Source organism: Onychostoma macrolepis, chromosome 17, assembly GCF_012432095.1.
Source record: "Onychostoma macrolepis isolate SWU-2019 chromosome 17, ASM1243209v1, whole genome shotgun sequence".
In the NCBI taxonomy this organism is placed as follows: Eukaryota; Metazoa; Chordata; class Actinopteri; order Cypriniformes; family Cyprinidae; genus Onychostoma; species Onychostoma macrolepis.
The window spans coordinates 7,159,084-7,182,330 of record NC_081171.1 but is presented as its reverse complement, the minus strand read 5'-3'; the positions used below and the strand labels follow the sequence as shown (position 1 = coordinate 7,182,330).

General features: G+C 37.5%; 1 protein-coding gene across 2 annotated transcripts in view; it reads right to left on the bottom strand.

Moving 5' to 3' along the window:
* lrfn5a (leucine rich repeat and fibronectin type III domain containing 5a) overlaps positions 1-23,247 on the bottom strand; it is a 55,593-nt gene that overhangs the window by 8,490 nt on the left and 23,856 nt on the right. The window contains exons 1-2 of one of the 2 annotated variants that reach the window (XM_058750351.1): positions 4,840-5,234; positions 611-2,018 (exon numbers count right to left, since the gene is read on the bottom strand). In XM_058750351.1, the coding sequence (XP_058606334.1) occupies positions 611-1,998 (1,388 nt within the window). In that variant the 5' untranslated portion in view covers positions 1,999-2,018; positions 4,840-5,234. Of the gene's footprint in view, positions 1-610; positions 2,019-4,839; positions 5,235-23,247 lie in introns of those variants that run through there. The other variant, XM_058750350.1, reaches the window with a different exon arrangement.

Genomic DNA, 23,247 nt, shown 5'->3' with positions numbered 1-23,247 from the left:
TGATATATCAGCCCATTTTTGTATTTTTTATGTTTGTGCTGCATTATTTACATGATAAAAATTGCGTCCAGAGCTGTACACATTTAGTGAAATACTGATGGATTTACTGGATGAAGTATTGATGGTGTTTACTTCACACTGCTATTCTATAAATGATGACCTAAAATGCAAATCTGAAATGCTAACATCTGAAATTCAATCTGAAATGAGAGGCGTTTGAGAAGGGTCAGTAAGTTTCAATAGCTGTGGCCATGTTGTGTATAGATCTAAAACAATGTGATGCCAAAAGTGGAATAAGTTCACTGTATCGTACACACATTCTAATTCAGTTCAATCCTACATTTTACTCCTTGGTCATTTCACATTAGGAATAAGTTGTCCTTGTTAAGCTAATTGTTCTTATTGACTTTCTTCTAAATGATGGTGGTGGAACTTGAGACAGAAAAGCCGAACAAGCAAAACGAACAAAAAAAAAACAAAAACAATGACTAACAACAACTGTTCGAAATCCATTAAAAATGGATAAACCTCTAGCTTACTCCTCTTCGCTAAGTTGATTTGGATAAAAGCATCTGCTAAATGCATAAATGTAGAAGTAAGTATTTCTCACCTGTAAACAAGAGAGTCATCGTAGGTTCCATTATACTGAATCTGAAACATGCGTATTCCAGGTATATTCCTCTGGAAGTTAAATTTGATGAGTGCTGTGGACGAGGTGGCTTCTGCCATAACCACCCTCTTATCAGAGCTGGTCTTGGCATCGCCGGTGTGGTTGCCGCCGTTTGCTCCCGCCCTTGTCGAAGTGGAGATGTCAGAAGAGCCCGGGTCAGGCTCCTGGATGTTATTGGTGCTGTTGCTAATGTGTGGAAGCTTGATGATGACCAGCTCCACAGTCTGGTGGGCCTCTCCGGCGGGATTCGAGGAAATGCACGTGAAAGAGCCCGTGTCCTTTACTGTGCTTATCAGGATGTCCAACGTACCATTGTTGTAAACCAGTGTGCGTGATGAGTTTGAAACCAACTTCCCATCGGGAGATATCCAGTGAATGGCAGGTTCTGGATCTCCCCTAGCTTTGCACTTCAACGCTACCCGCTGTCCCTCCAGGACCCTCATCTCGTGAGAGTGGCGGGTGATGAGGGGTGGCTCACAGAGGAACTCCTCCTCTGGGATCGACCAGAAATAGCGTCCAGAGAGGTGCAAGGGTGTGGCGCAGGTCTCCAAGTCATCCTCGCGATTGAGCCGCCGAAGCCACAGCAGCTCACAGTTGCAGTGTAAAGGATTTCCTCCAAAGCTCAGAGCGAAAGAGGAGGGATTCATTACACCAGACGTGGCCAGAACCTGCGCCCGCTGGAAAAGTGGGTCCGGTGGAAGCTTCTGGAGCTTGTTGGAGGTCACGTCCAAGCGGTTAAGCTTCTGTAGGAGGGAAAAAGTACCCTCAGGAATGTATTCGATCATGTTGTGGTCCAGACTAAGAGTGTGTAGGCTGGTCATCTTTTGAACGGCCTCCCAGGGAATGGTCTCCAGATTGTTGTAGGATAAATCCAGTTCTTCGAGAGCTAGTAGGTCATTAAAGGCTCCCATGTGGATGAGGGTCAGTTGGTTGTTGTTCAGAATCAGGTGATGCAGCTTAGACATGCCACTGAAGGTATCGTTGGCTATTCGCGTCAACCGGTTGTGGTCTAGATGCAAGGCTCGTAGGTTCTCCAAGTCCCCGAACGCATGTGGAGTGATGTAGCTTATTGTATTCCTCGACAAAGTAAGATCCACCAGCTTGGTCATGTTGGCCAAGTCTTTCCGTTTTATGCTGGTGACAAAGTTATCAGCTAGCCGGAGCTCCACGGTGTGCCTGTCAATGTTGGGCGGAACAAATAGCAGCCCTTTTTTGGCACAGAGTGTTGCGAGGTTGGGGGATAGAACTTGACAGACACAGCGCTTTGGACAGATCTGGGCCTTCACTGCCATTCCGATAACCAACAAGCAGACAAGCAGTTTTTCCATTGTAAATCAGGTTTTTACACCTAGGGAAAAGAGAGAGAAAAAGACGAAGCATGTGATTAATATGCTACTGTGCCTTTGAACTACAAATTTAAGCAAAGCAGGCCTTTATTCAGTTAGAGCATAATTGCATTTGTAGATGTTTATCAAACACCACTGCTTAGCGCAGCCAGAATGCATGTGATAACAGCAGGCCATTGGTTATCCTGCAGTCATTTCAGGAAGTGTGATAAACAGTTCATCTTGCACAAACAAAACCCCATGTCAGATGTAAGAAATCAGCAGTTTTATAACACAGCAGTAACATTCCCAAGCTCAAAATCAGTGTTGCCAGATCTCTAAAGAAAAACAAGCAACCTGCTCCGATAAAACATGTCCAAAACAAGTGACTCACCAAAAATATATATATTTTTTTGTCAGATCATTATTTTGCCGCGTTAATTAGGAATATTTCCCAAACTTGTGCAGACTCCAAGTCAATATGTATAGTTAAAACAAACAAACAAAAAAAAATACTATTAATTATTTTGACAGCTAAAGGAAGATTTTTTGTTTGCTTGTTTTCAGACCAGTATATCAAGCATTTTTAGATAACTTTAAAAGCAGTGACACATTTTCATGTATAAAGACCCATTTATACTGTGTGTAAAAATAAAAATAAAAATAAAATAAAAGCCTGATATTATAAAGGCAAAGTGTTTTCCCAAATTAAATGATGGACTTACAGGTTATTGTGCTAAACCCAAAACAACTGATTAAATTATTACCTGGAATATACTTTGTACTACAACAGAATATTTTCTTCTTTTTTTTTTTTTTCACCCAATATTAAAATATGAAAGAAACATTTTTTTATGGAGGAACATTTTCTCTGTTGTATCCTGGAACACAAACATGAACTATTCTTGCACATATTCACAGTGCAAAGGATTTGCTTCTTTCACAAAGCTATATGTATATTTGCTTTCTTCTAATTACTTTAAAATTACACTTTAATTTCACAGACCACCTAGCATCACTTGCGGCTCCCTGAGGGTCTGCGGACCCCAGTTTGAAAGTCACTGATATAAAGTGCAGTTTGAACAGCAGGTGGGGAGATCTGACAGCTGTGATTAGAGGTTAGTCACACTTTATTGTGATATGGAAGCTAATCACTAGCTAGTGCAAATACACGACTGGAAATAAGCCCAAAAACGCAACCACTTGCCCATATTTATAAGCAACTTTATAAAAAAAACAGGCCCAAAGTAGCTTATAATAAGTGCTCATGGCAACACCGCTCAAAATAGATCGATGCAGTCTCTAAAGGAGTGTGGGTTTATTTCAGGCAAAACACATGGCTAACAAACGTCATGCGCACTACAGGAACTATTTTAACACTTCAGTTTATTAGCGGGAAATAAAGAACAACATTAATTCATTCTAAACCCAATGTGCTCTTTTCATCTTCGATTTCAAGGGTTTTAACACAACATCTTCCTTGTCTCACTTTCTCGCACTTCTCTTGAAGGTGTGACTCATTCTTTCCTACTGTAGAGTCCTTCACTCTCCATTAGAACTGTGTGGGTGCGCAGAAGAGTTGTTTCATAATGACTGTGTGTGTGAACAGGGAACGCTTCTGCAAGACCCTGACCCCTGTGGGGGCAACTGTATTATATTTAATTATATAATTATGCTGAGTTGAGTATGTAATGACACAATACGGGGTCTAACAACTCTGCACTCATAGAGAGTACTGCATTAAAAGCAGCCATCAAAATGGTAAGAGAAGCTGACATCAGACTATGAAATTACGAGGAGACGGTCTGAGCATTAGACCTGGAATTACGCAAAGAAGCATGATCATTGATTGATTATGTCATCTTTCTGTATAGTATATCTCAAATATGATCATTTGTTATTGTTTATTTACCCTCATGTCATTCCATTTAATGAAACTGAATAGTTATGAAGGGCTGTTACAGCCCAAAACTGAAAGAAGTCCATATGAATCATGTGCTACATTCAAAGCCTCAAAGAATACGAAAGCTTGGAAATTTTCCCTTCCATCACAATCAAGACATCATACCAGGTTTGATATCAAAAAGGCCAAACATCATTGGTTTCTGTGCCTGGTATCCAATCATGACATAAAAATTTATGAAAGGGAAGAAATGTGATGAAAGGGAAGATTTACCATAAACTATTAGTTTGTCTGTTTCATGCACATAGCATTTTATCTTTATTTATGATACCTTTATGGTGCATTCTAGTCATTTTTGGAGCTTTCAATATTATATTATTATACTATTACAGTATTTATTATTTACTATTAAAGTTTTTATTAATATTTAGCTTTTATTTTTATATTTCAGTTTTCATTTTAATTTTTGTTTAACTATTAGTAACTGCTTTAGTACATGTGATTTTGTATATTGAACTTTTTATATTTCTATTTAGCTTTAATTTGTTTATTTCAGATGTTATCCAGTCTGAGTAATTTTAGTACTTCGACCTATTTTATGAGTTAGCTGCCAAGGCAACATTTCTATTTTTTTTTTTTTAATCAATATTTACAGTTTATCTCAGCTTTATGCCCAATAACGAAAAATGTTAAAGGTGTCGTTGGATGCCAAATTCACTTTACAAGTAGTTTGAACATAAATGTGTGTTGGAAGTGTGTGTACACATCCATCCTATAATGATAAAAATCCACCCAGTGTTTTTTTTTTTTTTTTGTTTGTTTGTTTAAATCCCTATTTTAAAATCCCCTTTCTCAAATCAGGCTGTTCTGAGATTCCTGTCAGAATGACGTAGTTCTGCGCAGGCCGCTCCCACGATAGTTGATTGACAAGGCCGTCTTACCTTAGACCCGCCCTGAGTGAGCTGAGAGCTGAGAGCTGAGAGCTGAGAGCTGAGAGCCAATCGCCATTGCAGGGGAAGACAAGATGTCTCTGATTGAGCGACTGAGGTGTTTTGTTGTTGGATGTAGCAATGAATATAGCAGTCATCATTTACTAATGACATCTCAGCCACTAAAGATGAAGAGGATTAACATTACTTTTGTTTTTTAAGGGAATGCGCCGATCGCGATCTACCTAAATGCGTCTATGTTAGCGCGAATCATTCGTGATCCAGCTTCATCTACAGAAGAAGTGAGTATAAGGGTTTTTTATGAATCTTTGCAAATCACCTTTCCTAATAATGTGCTAGTTAACCAGTTTCGCGGCTGAAGTTTACAGTCTGCTCATCACCCCAGGGGCGTGGAGAGAGGGGCGGGGTCAGCAGAGCTCATTAGCATTTAAAGCAACATGGACTAGAATGGCTTGCTGAAAACAGCTGATTTTGACAGGGTAAAAAGGTGTTTTTTACACTACCATTGAGAAATTGTAACCAAAGTATGTTATAGACTTTTCATTAAGACCCTAAAGAATTGTAGGATCAGAACGAGTCAGACAAAACTAAGATTCGATCAGAACATCGAAACATGAGGAGCCGAAATTCCTGAGAGGCCCCAAGAAAACAGGACAACGTCGTAAATCAGATTCCTAGCACCGACCTCTGGAGCAAGCCTAACCAACAAGCCTCTTCCAGAACAGTTTGCAACATTAAGACAAAAGGACACTTATTGATAAGTCCAACGCAGGAAGGAGATTGTCAAATTTGGGGTAAATAATCAAGATTAATGGTCAAAAAGATGGCCATCACATGTGTTCCACGAGAGAAATCACAAGCTTCTTTAGATTGACTTTCTCCCACACATAGAAGACAAAGAACCAGACTGAAATTCCTCTGTCCAAAGAACATGTCTTTTGGTCTCCACAGAACTACACAGAGACTTTCTTTTTCATATGCATATAAAATCATCCTAAAAGGACATTTCTAGGCATAACACTATATTATGTATGTAACCCACACATTAGACTATCATGTTTTAAGCACATATTATGTCTTTTTAATAACTATTAAACAATTTTAAGGGTTATTCATGTTTGGTATGTATGAGTTTGAAAATTCTAGCTTGAAACGTTTCTTCCAACTAATTCTTTGTCAAATGTATCATATTCTGGTTATAGAAATCACATCCAAAAGTATACTTTGCAAGAGTGTGTAAAATTCGGACCATGTGACTGATAACATACTGATTTATGATGGAAGGAACAACCCTAGCTAAGATAATAGCCTATCTAATTGGTCAAGACACCAGATGGGATGTGTCCAAAAGCCGAGTTTAAAAACTCAGGACACCATCAAATCTTCCCTTCTTTCCCTTCTCCCCTTCTTCTTTTTGCCACCGCGTTTTGACGCTGCTTTTTAGCGCTCTTTGAGCGTGCTCTGGCCTACAAGCCAGTTGCTACTTAACACCACGATGAGAAGAAAAATCTCGTTACACCCTTTCTTTTTTTTATTTTAGTTTATTTTCCGTTGCGAGTTTCGTGTTCTCAGTTTAAGTTTTGCCGCCACGCCTTGTCTCCGAGTTCAACTCGAGCCTGTGACCGCCTCAAAACTTCAACCAGACCAACTCCGCATCCTCAGCCAACACCCAAGACATCCCTTCAACGACTACTGAACTTCCAGCCAATCAGCAACTTGGGAAACCCCTTTTCCTGCAACGACGATGACGACAAAAGGGCATCCCTATAACACAAAGGCAACGCAAGCAAGTAACCTTCAGGTCTAACTGAGCTGGTGCATTTAATATAAATGTTAGCCTCATTGAGGAACTCAATGCCAGGGTTAATTAAGTGATTGGTTTTTCAGGTCTATGCAATAGCACATATTGCTATAAACTTGGGATTTCACATTCTCATTCTCTAAACTCATCCTTTCTCTCTTTCTGCAACGTGTGAATGTGTGTGTTCATGTATTAAATTAGTTTATGTCTTAGGTTTATATAAATAAAGTCTTATTTATATTGAAAAGAGAAGTATCTTGTGTTTTGTGATTACAAGTTAATGTCTTAATCTGCCGATCTGGTTACTGTGCTTATTAATAGTGTTTTCACTATATTTTGGATTTTAATATCCAGTGCAGAATTAATGTTATACGGCTCGTTCAGTGAATCGCTGCCAACTCAGTGATCAGCCGCAAAACAGTGATTCTGTTCAAATTCCCTATAAAATCACAAATGATTCCCTTTGAGCTAAATTAAATTATTTATGTATCAAACCCTACAGAATCATATCAACTTGTGGAAAATGGGCATCTGATGACCCCTTTAATAGTTTTAGTTTTTAGTCTGGTGTCAGTATCTTGTCTAACATCATCTTTTGTGCTTCTCGGAAGAAAGACAATCATACAGGTTTGAAACAACATGAGAGTGTGTTTATTTTTGGGCATTCCTTTGAGTGAAAAAGATGATGGAAAGATGACTTTCAAACATGGCTGGACAAGATAAAATACTCCCTCACTCTCACGTGAAAGACTCATCCGGTGAAACTATCTTCAGCACACAGTGAAACTCACGAGAGTACCACAGACCTGATGCTGCCGCCCAGTCACACAGCAAATGCAAAGATTGTGTTCTTTCCCACACTACAAGTCTTCACTATTGATTTTTATTCCACCCTGCGGACAGGACGAAGTAGCGAGATTTAAGTGAGTGAGAGAGAAAGGGCAGGAAAAAGGAAAGAGCAAGAGAGACAGAGAAATATGATGCCGTAATGGAGACTGATGTGTTGTGCATATGAACAACAGGGAATAGTATGTAGAGTGTATGATTCATGCCAGTGGATCTGATTCACGAGCCCTGACTCTTCACCAGTGCAGTAAAGTATAAGAGGCCTCGGCAGATGTGCATTAGGTTTTGCCTCAAGATGAACTGAATAACGTGTTCAAGCCACATGGTTATGCAAGGATCAGTGTAGAAAAACTACTTTTTATGCTGCTTTATGAAGTAACAGGGCACAATCCCATTCGTGTTATCTATATGGTCTAAAAACCTAAATTGTATAGGAATTTAAAGCAGGTTATAAAGGTGCTTGATCAGATCATTCCCAGTAGTTATCAGCAATTATCCAAGCCACTGTTTATCTCACTAAAGGTGACAATTCTGTCAGTTTTTACCCCTGACAACGACAATCTTATCAAGGATATTGATTAAACCTGTTAAGTTATGACAAATATTCATAAAGAACACCGCAGACTAGCTAATTGTGTTCATTTATGATCCAAGCTTACAACACCCAGAAATCTTCTCTTTTCACCCTTCTTTATCATTTATGAATGCAGATTTGAGAATTACCACATTTGCATTTCCCAATTCTTTTACAAACTTAAATAGAGACAAACTACTGAACAATAGGCCTAATTATTCTGCATATTTCATGCTTCATCAAGGGCATCTAGTGATAAAAATATTCAAAAAGGAAAGAAATGTTTTTGACAAAATACCAGTCTAAAAAAAAAAAAAAAAGAACATTATTACTTTGTTCTTCTTCCAATCCAGTTTGAATTCATGACTTCAACATTTTAATTTTAGACGTTCTGATGAATGCTTCACAACTTTCATCTAAAATATTTTCAATTATTATTATATATATATATATTTTTTCATACTTTACCAAGCACACTTTTCCAATCTGTCTTTTAGGACCACCCAAATCAACCCACTTTTCAATAACACATTCACCTCACATATTCAATCACACAAGTGTGGTTTTCAAGTGTTGAATCAGTAAATTCTTAGCAGAATTTACAGATATCAGCTGTATCCAAAATCTCATGCCTGCCTACTAAATAGTAGGTGAGAAGCAGTATATGAAAATAGTAATATGTCTGAATTCACAAGGTATGTCCCAAGTCACGTACTTATGCACTATTCTATGTGGTTCTGTAGTATAAATAGTGTAGTGTGTTCACATTGAAAATTCCAACAAGGAAAAGTACCTGGATGTTGCACCTAAATAGCCAAAAAAAAAAAAAAAAGAATGACGTGTGGAATATTGGACACTTCATGCACTCAACTGACGCAGCTTTAATTACATGGCGGAGGGGCTATCAGGTTCCAATGCTGAATTACAAAATAACTTCATTTAATTTATACACTACACGGTCGAATGCCTAAGGACATAGTGTATAAGCGCATACTGTATATTGCATCATTTGGGACACGGCTACAGTCTTCATAAAACAGTAGGTGAAAAGTACCTGGATTGCCTACTATTTCCAGTCAGATTCTCAAGTGCACATCTGATGGACACTTTACTATTCTATGAGGCTACAGAAGAGGATTTGTGAATGGCAGTGAAGTGACGCAGCTGATATGTGTAGTAACAGACTGACACTATGATGGATGTAGTTCATCTGGATTACATTCGTACTTCACACAGTCAAACTATATAGAACATACATTTTAATGGTCACAAACCAATTACTGACTCAAAGGAAGAACATACTTGGATATTATGTGATTTTTGATGCAACCATGGTTTCACATCTTATATGCTGATGACTTTTATTTTGGAGTTGATTTCAGGTTTATAAACAGAATACTACCATGCTGCATACTGCTGAAATATACATACTGTGCACAGTATGCACATTTTCTGTATGCATATAATACCCAGGTGACCCATTACATTTTCAACTGTGTGGAAACTACATCCCACAATGCACCAGAGTAATGGATGAATCAGACGTGGTGCACGTCTTTCTTGACTCATTCTATCAGAATGCTAAGTGTTAAGACATGTTTACACAAAAATCAAACTGCAAATCAACTGTCTATTGTTTACAAGAATTTAAGAGCTAACGATATAGAATTCTAAGAATACAGAATTGTAAGCCTGAACACTGTTTGAAGATGTATATTAATCTGCACTTGTTTGGCTAAATAAACCATGCATGGGAACCGGTATTTTACATAATCTTCAATCTAATGAAACAACATCAGCAATCACTCCCAAAATGCAAGCTCCGGACCCAAACAAATACTGATGTAAAAATATCACTGATCCCATTAAAATCCTCTCTAGTCTGTATAAATACACCAAACAAAAAGCCACTTTGTATTATTCCAAATGACCACGCTGAATATCATGTAGATGATGTATGCACAACAAACACTCATGAAAAGCATAATGATAGCTACTGTAATGAGGAAGCTGAAGAGTGCTGTCAGTCACTTTGACAGGAAGCAATTGCCGTGCACTTCACTGTGAAGAGCAGCCCCAAGACAAATACTCGCTAATCAAGCATGTCTGAGAGAGTATGGATGTTTCACCCCACCACAGCCCTTAATGAAGTGAGGTGCTCGGTTAAACCATAACACGTACACCATGCAGCTCCTCTGTGGTTCTTTATGCAGGGGTGTGAATCCGCCACAGTCCTGAGATGGGAAACTTTACAAACAATAATATATGTGTGTGTGTGTGTGTGTGTGTGTGGGGGCATAATTTCTGCATATTAAATAGCTAAATGCAATCATTCAGACTGTTCTGTGGGGCAGGAAAATACTATTAAATGGACAGTACATTGCAAATGAAATCTGATGCTATTCTGATATATTCATATTCATGACTTCTAATTATTATAATATGATTATACAATATAATCTAATTTTATGATCAAGGAGTGAGCAACACTAACAAACAAAATGTGTTTAATCCATTTATAACGTGTGATTGCCTTTCAACTATTTTTAGGTGTACAAAAAAGCTTATGCTGCTTGATATTGCAAAGTGGTAGCCTATTTCTTATAATGTTTTAACATACAGTCAGAAAAAAGTAATTGTGACTCTTTTAATCTCAAATTTCTGACCTTTTTCCATCTATCTATCTATCTATCTATATATCGAAACATTGCAGTAACAAGCTTCTGGATGCAGGAAGCATGTATATGTACTGTGTTTGTAACAACTGTGTGTTGACCTGAGAGAGACAGAGAAAATCAGAAAGACATGATGTACAGAATCCTATGATTATCATGCATCATTCAAATGACAAAACATAAAAACTGCTCCATAATTTACATTGGTCATATTTTACACACAATGCACACATGCATTTTTAAACGCCCTAAAAGGAGATGTTTTCCTCACTGAAAATATTATCATAAATATTTAAGACATGTCAACACAGCAGAGATGCGGAGCAGGATAAGGAAGAAGAGAGAGAGAGAGAGAGAGAGAGACAGAAAAGGAGAAAGATGTAAAACTCATTCTGAAAAACTCTCACCAGATTGACATTTGGTGCTATGAGGGTGTCAGGTTTTAACTAGTTAACCCTGCTGGTAGATGGCATAACTGCAGTCAAGAAGCATTTTCTCCATTGACAGATATTCAAAAGTAGTCATGTACTCTTAGAAAATGTATCTACACATCACAAAGATTTCTTTATAATAAAGAATATTTTTTCAGTGTCGTTTTTCTTTCTTTTTTTTTTTTGATTAAGTAGGTCTTTAATATCTGTATAAAGGTATAACAGACCTTGGTTGAATCCACAATTACAGCATGATTATGCATGGACTAATGGATGATATAAAATTCTTACAATATATTTGAAATAATCTGAATTGGTTTTTCAAATCCAGTTAAAGGTGATAGTTCACCTAAATATAAAAATTCTGTCATCATTTACTCACCCTCAAGTTATTCCAAATCTGTATGATCTTCTGGTTACACTTTGTTTTAAGGTGTCCTTGTTACAGTGTAATTGTACATTTAAGTACAGAGTAATATTAATTATCTACATGTATTTACTATGGTTAGGGTTAGGATTAGGGTTACTTGCATGTAATTATGCATAGTTTATTGTTATTAAAATAGTAAGTACATGTAGCGTGTAACAAGGACTCCTTAAAGTGATAAAGTGTTACCGAGCTTCTTTCGTCAGTGGATCATAAACAAATATATTTTGTGGGTAACAACAGTTGCTGGTCTCCATTGACTTCCATTGTGTTTTTCTCATACCATGGAAGTCAGTGGTTAACAGCAACTGTTTGGCAGGAAATTCATACAGGTTTAGAACAACTTGAGGGATTTACATTTTTAAGTGAACTAATAACTTGTTTGTATAAAATGAAATTTTGCAAAACAGGCATTGCCAGGCATTACTGGTCAAACATCTTCCATACACATTCTCCCACTTTTGCCTAAGTATAAAATGTTGTGACTGCTCACCTCCTATTTCTTTAGGGTTAATTCTAGCAACATTTTATACTTACAGGTTCACCTGAGTTTGCACAGGCCAAGAATGAGAGCCATTTGCACATTTACTGTATTCCCAACACCACTAACCAAAATGTAAAATCCCATTTCTGGCCCATTTGCACTACGAATAGTGATGCACTGCAGATGTCAGCCTAAAGATGTTTTTGAAGAAAAATGTGGAGACTTTTGCTCCAACGGCTGGGAGGGAGGCTGACTTGTTCTGGAGGATGTAGATCCAGATTTCAACAGGAAGAGAAATGAAGCTGCATTTTTTCCTCACGCTAAGTGATGGCAGCAGCATTTTTCAGGCTGCTTATTCAAGATTAATCAGCACCTAATGGCAAAACAGAGTGCTAAAATCTCCATAAAAGAGAGAAGGGTACAGACTAAGAGAGATGGATTGAAATACAGAAAGGGGAAAAAAAAGAAACATCAACACATCCGCAGTAGTTGCCTGGAGCAATGACCAGCCTCAGAATCACTCCCACTGACACACACGCACAAGAACACAATAAGACAGAATCCATACTAAACATCTCTTCTTACTGCATTCCCTCCATTCTTTTCTAGAATTTCCTTCTGTCTAGCCTTTTCCCCTCATCTCATCTATTGCCTTCCCTAACTTTTTGCTTCCTCCCCCACAGGAAAACAAAAACACCACAAATGAGATCTGTTTGAATATCTCAGGTATTTCTTCTAGACATCAAATGAAGAATTTTGCTGACATCTGCTACAACACATCTGCTTTTTTTTGACATAAAGAGCCTACAATCTCTCTAAACTATGAAGAATGTATTTCAATAATCACATAGGAAAGATAAATTATAAACAACTTTATTTTCTCAACAGTTTCTCCTAGATGGCAATAAGATTTCATGAAGAATTTGGAGTCTCCAGCTTGTCAGATTGTTCTACTGAGAAAAAAGACTTCAGTAATCTCATGTCTCCACAAGAGTTTCAGAAAAGATCTCTACAATCACACACAAATCACAAATTATTTTAAGACTGAAAGTTTTTTATATTTTCATTCCAGAAGTTATGGAAGCTTGTTTCTGCCTCAGGAAAAAAAAAAAAAAAGATAATTTCTACTTTTTTCTCGCACTTTTTTCCTTGAAATTCTGAGAAAACATCAAGTCAAAATTGTCAGAAATAAACTCAGAATTCTGAGAAAAAGGTTGCATCAGTTTGTATCTCATAATTCTGTTTATATCTAGCAATTTGGACCCATTTTCTCTGAAATTCTGAGAAAATGTTTCAGAAAATTCCGATTTTTTTTTATTATTCCACTGTGGAAATGGGCTTCCATAGGATTGTAATGAAATAAATTTGCATTAATTTGTAATCTGGAAGAAATTATATAGCTATTAAAAAGTTTAACATTTTAGCCTTCAGCTTCACAGATATGTATTCTAAGAAAAAGACCCCATTAATCTCTACAAAAACTCAATAATTTCATAAACTGTGCTCATATTTACTCAAAGCTATTATGAACTTCTCCCAAATTCTCCCAAAACCAAACTTTTCTGTGCTGCTACAATATCCACATACATTTTATAAGCAATACTCATTTGTCTTATTTGTGTCTATTTTTGTCCCTTCAAAGAGTTACAGCAGAAACATCTGAGAAAAAAACAAAAACAAAACAACAACAACTGAGAACTCAATTAAGTCTAATGAGTTACAAAGACCTCTAAGTAACAAATGTTTCTCTGAGTGATTTAGCAGGTGCCCCAGTTTTTTAACTTCCCCTTTGTGTGTCTCTTCTGCCATTGTATGAAAATATGTCAGAATAAAGCAATATTTTACACCTCTTCCTGCTCTGCCCACTTTCCCCAATTTTCTGGAGTTACGCTTTAGAGCAGAGTGCAGCAATCATGAGAAATCTGTGCTCTGGAAAGATAACCTATTGTTCAGCACTGATCAAACCCTGAGAAGGAAAAGACTGTGTGACCGTGTGTGCGTGTCGGAGAAGGGAACAACAGCTCGACAGAATGAGAGCTGGCACGCAGGTCACTTAATTGGAAGAGAAAATGAATTCGGCGTTGCATACGATGGGATGAATTTTAATAAAGCACATGAAGCTTGTGACACAGGACAGATCCTATCAGGGGAATCTCATTTCTCTTTTGGTCTCTGTGCAATGCCTGGCATCTTAGCATGAGCAGATGCATCTATGCTCACTAAACCTTTTAATGCCACCAGTTTATTATAAGTAGCATTAAAGTGAAGCATTAATGTGGTTTTACCATATAGTAAGGGGTACTGTTAGTACCAAAAAAACTCTTAATTTTCATAAAACACTGCTTTATAATGATGGCCACCACTAATGATTTAAATATTCTATTAAAAATAACAATCACAAGTAATGTAGCTTTCTATTATAAGAAACAAATGAAAGGCTACAGATATGAAAACGGTTCACCAATGACTCACAGATGAGAAATACTGCTCCTAATTTTACATTCCTGTGAAATAATTATGTAGTTCATTAGCCAAACTGTAGGATGTTTATGGTTGCTGAGCAACATACCAACTTGGCTCATTTCTATTGAATTCAACTGATGTGCGGTCACAGGTGTGCATATATCAGCTAATGAAAACAGCTTCAAACATGGCTGATCCAATCAAAATTTAGAGCCAGAACTATAATAAAATGGTTTTCTGTTATAGTATCATAAAATGTGAATACTTATAAAGCTGTACGGACCAACCAATGGGAAATATTGGATTACTTGAGACGTCTCCTCTAGAGTTCTCAGCTCTCAACAGTGTCTAACATGACACTGAAAGATCAAAATCAAAAAGAAAAAGAAATAAAAGATAAGATAAGAAAGAACTCAAATATTTCTCAACAAATTTTCCCGTTAATTTTATAGTTCTGTAATCTTACTGTTTGTCAACAATAATTATAATTTGCAGTGAATTTTGCACCGTTAGTTCCAAAAAGTTTTCATAGTGATGCAATAGAAGAACCAAAAATAACTTTTCAGTGCACCATTCTTGCAATGGAAAGATTTCATGCTCTTAAAAAACAAAGCCCCAATGTTTTCTTTGAGCATTTTAATGTTCTGAAAACATTTTATGCTTCCACTATAAAGAACCTTTTGTGGAATGGAAAGGTTTTATACTCTTGAAAATAAATGCTCCAAAAGGGTAGTGATGCCATAGAAAACAATAAAAATTGTCCCCCAAAGAACCTTTCAGTGAACAGTTCTTAAATTAACCATTTTGAAGAACATTTTAAAAATCTAAAGAACCTTTTCTGCATTTGAAATGTTCCATGGATATTCAAGGTTCTTCGTGGAACCATCAATGCCAATTATTTTAAAGAGTGTATGGATGTTAAAGGTTCTTTATGGAAACGTAGATACCAATACGAACATTTATTTTTAAGAGTGTAGGAGAAATAAAGTTGATACCTCAATTAAACATAATGGAGATGGCCACTAAATCTCCAAAGCTGTGAAAGAGTGACCTCAGAGCAGTTGATTTAAATTGGAAACCGCACCTAACCACTTAGAAGCAAACAAGACTTGAGCCAACCCTGTATGCCAAGCAACCTGAGACTCATCTTGACATGACGACAAGCGTGTGCATGTGCATGCTGGCATATGTTAATAAGGTCTCCGTGTGGGATCATGTGTCTGATGACTGAAGCTCAGCGGGAGCTGTTCTGTTCTGTCTGGCTGTCAGTGTTTGACCCAGAGCATCCGCACACACACACAAACACACACAACCCGAGCCCTTTTCTGGTGACTCTCTGGCTTCTTGCGGCCCCCTGTAGTCTGCCTCTCACAGCTCGTTAGAAGATCCTTCACCCCCCGCTGGGCTTCCGCCCACCTTGGCCGCTGATCACAACCGATGGAGAACGCCAGCATCATTGGCTCAAGCTGGGAGAGGGGAGAGAAGCCGGCGAGTGTGGACAGAGAGAAAGGCCTCCAGATACTTATGCTGGACTGCCACCACAACCCCATTGCTTTTGAAGCAGAGGACCCAGAACTCTTTGATCTGTAACAGAGCATCTGTAGCACCTCCGCTGGGAAATGAGTGTGAAAAGATTGGTAACCAGAAGGTGATAGGTTGAAATCCCTCTTCACCTTATTACCGTGACACTAGTCTCAGCCTCACTGACCGCCCACAGTCTGTTCACTGACCGCCTGATGCATATTGCACACATAAATGGCAAAATCTCAAGCTCACTTCTGATTGGCTGGCTTCATGTTTACAAGTCATGTTCATACAAAACACAACACATATTTTAGGAAAAACTATCCACTGGATTTGCCAAAGTTTGCCAGGATAGTGGTTCCAAATTTTGTAGATTTCATACCCATATTTGGATGGGTATACCCATATAGGTTTCAAAATAGTGCAGTCAAAAGTACCTACCGTGATAGTCGGTACTGAAAAAAAAAAAAAAAATCCATTTCCCGCTAACATTTGAGCTCTCTGGACCTGCTGACAGACGCCTGCTTTCAAACATTCCCCTGTGCTTCTGTGTGAGCACTCGGTGAAGAACGTGAAGAGATGATGATTGTAGCCAATCATAGTCATATCTGTTGACCGTATAAACACAATGGCCAGTCAGTAATGTTTAAGAGTCTGTTCAACAGTGCTCAAATGTTAGTTGGAAATGGACGTTTTTAAAATTTTAGTACCGACTGGTATCATGGTGGGTGACGCTATTTCAACACCATTTGAGTTTATTTGACACAAAAAGTAGTAATTCACTGTTACAACCTTCTAGTCAAGGATAACACAATAAAGTTACAATAACTTATTTCCATTGTGGTCCTTGCTTTAAAAAGAGTTTAAAGAAAAAAAATTCAAAATATGACAGCATTCATTGTTCAAAATAAAGATCAAGGGCCAGTTTTACTAAACAGGGCAAATTAGCGCGAGAGCACAATTCCAAAACAGCACCGATGGGCGTGGACATTTCTGCAGGTGATTTACTAACAACATGCAAATTAAAGAACACAGACGCAACTATTCATTTACATATCAACCAACGCAATATACCAAGCGCAGCGCAAATTAGCATAGTCGCAAATATAGAATAAAATAAATCAACAAGCCACAGTACCTTGAAAAGAACCAGAGGCCAAAAAATTAAAGGTTGCAAGAAGTTCTGCTAGACCTGGTATTGTGTGACTCCTAGTTGGGGGTTCCAAGTCGTCTTTTATCTCCTGAAGCAAATTAAAAATAACATGGCTTGACAAATGATATGTTCGGATAATGTTTTCTTTATGGCATTCCAAATAAATTAGTGAAGGTCTCTGCACACTGAGTCCGATTTTTTTTTTTTGTATTCATTATCCTAAAAAATAGACATGCACAGAAACCTTGCACACTGAGTCCGATGCGTATTAATTAATCTGTTGCGAAAAAATTCGCTCAACAGTAGCCTACTAAATGGAGTCTTCAAGCACTGAGGATGATTTTGTTGTCCTCTCGCTTCTTAAAAAAAGAAAAAAAAAGAAAGGAAATATTGGGTCCATCCAATCCTGAGATATAGAGAATGTGAATCTACTTCACGCCGCGTTGCAAGCTGGGGCAGCGCCGCCATTTTGAGAGGATCACCCTCTGCTGCAAATGCTGAAATTAATACGGATACCTGCTTATCTATTGTTTTGTTTTTGCCTTTAAGTTAAATATTCACATTCTTCATTGGATCGTTTGCAGGGAACAGAAGCTATTGTATCGCTTGGCATGATAATTCGATTTTTTTTGTCGTAGTTGTTGTAGAATTTAGTTAACTTTGATCTGGTTAGCATGAACACAGTGTCACCCACTGGACGCGCGCTGCTGCTTCAGCCGTCCTATGGTAAATTATCCAAATAAAGAGTTTGTTCAACAAGCTGACAGAAGTCGATCCATTTCTTCATCGGAAAAGTTTTAATGACGAAGTATAATTGTTGTCATTGTAAATATAAATTTTTCCATGGCCACGGAGGAGAGTCATTGATTGTGGGTCACATTCATCAGACAGACACAAGCATACTGGATGTTTATATTTATTTCAACAAATGACAACTAGAATTAAATCCCTTGAAGCCTGAAGAGTTTTTAGCATTTTAAAATGTTGGTTTAATGTAGTAAGACAGTGATGCTAAAAGACACGCAGATGAGGCCAGAATATTAATGCAACTTGTTTAATTAAACATTAAGCATTTTCCTCCTTTTAGAAAATCGTAATGAAGAAAACGCTATGCATTAAGACAGTATTTAAAGTTCATATTTTGGGTTAATCAGTTTTTCTGCAGATACTTTGCTTTATTAGTAAGGTGTGTACCGAATTTGTTCTTTTGTATCACTGTTGCAGTAGGCTACATTAAGCATTCTTTATGAGAGGAAAACGCTTAAAGTGTAAATAAACGCGTTGGGTTCGCATTTTGGGCTTATATGAGTATCTGCACATATATGCTTTACAATTTTGTCTTTCACTGTCTTGGTACATTAAGCCACACGAAGCGTTATTTTTGTTAAGCGATTTAATGTCCCTGTTCAATTTCTGCTAATTCACAAGCCAAGTGACAGTCATACTCACGAAGGTGATGTTAATTATTAAACCAAACAAAATAAAAACTTTCAAAAACAAGCAGCAATATGATTATTTTATTGAGTGACAGGCAGTGGGTTTAATCTGTGAAATTATTAATAGATTTACTATCCGGCGTCTTCTCGTCATCTCCGCGACCTGCTTCCCTTGGGGTTTTTACACAGAGAAAAGGCAAAAAAATACACTGCATTTTCCAGTTTTCTCTCAGAAGGAGTCACGGAGTTACTTTTGCAATTCTCGATGCATCGTGAATGACAAACAATGGTGACATTTTCCACAATCACGACAGAAAATCTAAATCCTGCCCTGAACTCAATAGCGGAACGGCAGCGCGATCCTCTCAGTATGGCGGACAAACAAAGCAGTTTCCCAGAACTCTATGCGGCGTGATGTCAGCTTCACATTAGGCTTGTTTGAGATGCGCCTCGCCTCGCCTGAAATGTAGGCGAGAGCAGGCGGCTGCAGTGAGGGGAGGAGTGAAATAAGCGCAGTCAAGACGGACAGTTCTGAGCTCTCGAAGTGGAACAGATACCAACGAGATCAAAGGCAGATATCGCGTTATTCTCACTCATATGCTGTGCTGCTGATAAACATGATGTAATTTCAGTTCTGTTGCTTTTATATGAATATAAACATGATGAACAAGACACTCAAAGTGCTTGCTATTTAATTCCATATGAAAGGCGTATTTATCCTCCATTTTTATTTTAATTCAAACATGTATTTTAGATTTTTATAGAAAATATGACAACAATCACATATCTCACACAGAGATCGCACTGTCATAGTGTTTGGGAATATTCATGCACAATTTAAATACATAATAGAATGAAATCAGATTAAAAAAATAAAACATTTTAGAAGAGAATGCAGCAGCACGGTTGTCTGAACCAATGAGCATTAAGCTGTGTCGTCAGTCAGGCGTTTCCCATCATGCTTTTGATCAGCGCAGTCGGTGGAGAGCAACTGCGCGTGACTGCTCAATCCGACACAGCCGCCTTGCTGTTGCGAGAGTGTTTTGGCACACGTCAGCATGACATCAGAGCAAGGCGGACGTAACTCGGACACTTTTCTAACCGGCATGCACCTCGCGGTGATCGGTTCTGCGCAGATTTTGCTCATCTCAAACAAGCCTATACGGGTTATGCGCAACAGACTTCCGTATTCTGCTAACCAGGTCTCGTTGCTTCCGTTTCACGCGTTTTGCAAGTGCCCGTTAAATATGAAGCTTTTTTACTCAAGATGCCTTCAAAGTAGACACTAAAGATAATCATAACCAATGTCCATCACATATGTGGATTGATATATAAAAGTAAAAAATTTGTATTCTTTTCAATAACATTTATATACAAAAGTCGAATAAAACGTCAACAATAAAAACAGCTAGCTAATTTAACTAATTACCTTAAAAGTTCATTGATATCGCCATTTTTTAATACTGCTATTAATACGTTCTCTGACAAGCAGAAGCGATGAGACCTGTTTTCCGGGTTTGGTTAGGTGACGTTCGACATATACCCAATTCTCTATAGAGCATGGGAACCTACATCACGCCGCGTCGGATTCCGCCATGTTTTAGGTCACGCTCAGGAGCACACAGTGTAAACAAATGCAAATCACCACAGAAAAAACCCGACCGTTTTACATTAATATTTTTTGAAAAACATCTTACATACGCTTAGAATAAAACGGACTAATATGTAAATCTCTTTAAATAAAAAAATCGCTCTGTTGTTTGTCCGAGAGACTGCAAATATTCATTACTAATCAGTCTCCTTCACTACAGTACTGATGCTAACTGCTAAAACACTTACGAATACGAACACTTATGTATTACCATTCGTATAACCACAATCTTATTAAATACCATGGATAAACTATGGTTAGAGTAGCAAAACCATGGCTAATTTTGTAAGGGGAGAATACACTATAGCTAGATCTCAAACAGTGGATCATTGTTATATCGTCATATTGCCCGGTAAAACTGCTCAGTGTTAAGAGTTAAGCCATTATAGAGGTAACAGAACTTGAAGCTGCTTTGAAACGATGTGTATTGTGGATGCTATGCAAATAAATACATTGACTTGACCGAACAAGTTGAAGATTCCTACTAGCGATGCCGAACAACGATGCGAGCAATTAAGTGAATGAACCAAACTTAATCCGAACAAAAAGTGGCCGGGTATTAACGAGCTGCCGCAAATAACATTTCCATATATGATTTTCTTCTATTAGTGGTGTGAGGGCTTACAGTTTAATGCAAATCACTGTATCTATAATATATTAAATCTAAAGAGATTAATTATAAAGCCACATTTTATTTGAGATGTTTACCATACCGAGTTTCAGTTTAATTTTCATCCGAGTTCCGTAGTGAATGTAGACATATTTAATTTTTATGATTCAACTTAGATCGCGTTGGAATGATCAATTGCCATAGCCCTTATCATCAATGTCTGCAGGTAAAACCTCTGCTTTTTCGGCATTATAACGCGGAGAAAGCAGGTTTTTCACACCAGCTGTGCAAAGGGATATGGCAATTGATGATACAGTAAGCCTTAACCACCGCAACGCGATCTTAAGTAGAATAATATAAACATTAAATAATATAAAACTTCTACATTCATTCTCCGCTGTAGCTCCCGTGACCTAAATTCCCAGAATGCATTGCCGCTGTGACGACACATTCCCAGACTCTATAGACAGGATCTATCTATCTAACTTATATGTAAGGGATAATCAACGGCTAGCTGTGCATTAAACGATTTGAATGCACGACGTGGAGGCGAAGAACCGCCGACGCGCAGCGAATGTCATTTCCCAGCATTCACATATTAAAGATGTTAACAATATTTGTGCTGCAATATTTGACCGGAACGATAAAAATGACGGTTATTTTCGTCTGTATTACTATTCAACTGTAACTGTACGTTACTATGGTTACCAATGTTTATAGGAAGTGTATTAATATAGAATGTGATTAAACTGACCTGGAACTACTTGTGCAGTTCAACGAATTTAATCAACACCTGCCAGCCAATCAGAATCGAGCATTCCGACAGACCATGGCATATATATATATATATATATATATATATATATATATATATATATAACTATATCTATAAGCTTAAACAACATGTAAAAACAAACTGGTTGGTTGATTTATAAGTGGGCCAGAAAATCAATTTATCCCGTAAAAAAAGAAAATCTGGTGTAGATTTTTTTTTACAGAGAAACTGCTAGTAAATTTCACAAAGAATCTGGAAGTAACACGTTGAATTATTATTTTTTTTATTTGTAAAAAATACTTCAATAATCTTTGAAAAGATTAAGACAGTGCAAGTGGTGAGTTCTATGCCAGAAGAAGCTGCAAACTGGACAAAAGTCTTGCTTCAATCTATAACATGGCTAATATACACAGATTTAAATCACTGTACCTTTTAAGAGCATTTACTAAATAAAACGTTGTAAAGAGGCACTGCTTAGTGTATTCAACCTGAGGTGTAAGAAATATAATGCACATTTCATCGTATCATTCATCTTACAAATTGAGAAATCTGGATAGACGATATCTGCAAAGAAAATAGCACAATACACTGAGCAAAAGAGAGGGAAAAGACATTGATCTTAACATTTCACTACATAGGCTAAATACTAATCGTTTTGTCTTATTAGTGTTATTCAGATACTTTTTCTAGAGACAAAATAGCCATAATAAGTTAACTGCTGGAACTTCTGCACACATCCACAGTACAATCAGATATATGGCAGCCCTCACCATCATCAAAGGCAAAACGGCAATGGTAGATAAGATGAAAAGCGTTTGTGATGAGCACTTTCCAACATACCGCCCAAGGCTGAAATACTGTCTCTGCCATTCGGTGTGCGATTAATGGTTGAGGCCTTCATTCTTTTCACCTGAGCTGTCCGTCAGATCCATGGCACCAGGGCTTAGTTGCGTGGATATCTCTCTTTCCCAGAACTCAAAGTAATTGATCCAGATTTGGGTCTTTTTATATATTTATTTTTTATAGACAAGACTTTTTTGGGAGCTTTAAGCCACGGGCGCACCAGACACTGCTCAATGTTATAAAGCACAATGGCTTAAATTTTCATCTATCAGTACTCATGATTTTGTCACATCAGTGATTTTATGTAAGGGTTTCTGCTAATGTTATATAAATGACACTAAGAGCGCTCGCTATTGAAAATGCTTTGTGTCATCATAACCTCTGCTAAATCTGTCAAGCAGATGTATTTCAATTCCATCATAGATACAAAAATTTACTCCCCACTAAGAACCAAAATAGGCTCAATGCCAATAAACTGAGATGCTTTTAATGTAAAACGCCACAATTGTCAGAAATACTTTGAAGGTCTTTATCAAAACTAATCTGTCTTAGTAAATGAGTATAAAATCCCATCTGACAGATCTGATCAAAGCAAAATCCTGTAAAAATGCAGGGTTCTAAGAAAAAAAAAAAAAAAAAAAAAACTGAGATTACATGGAGAATCTGGGAACTTAATGAAAAAAGTTCTTAAAAGAAAAAAAAAATA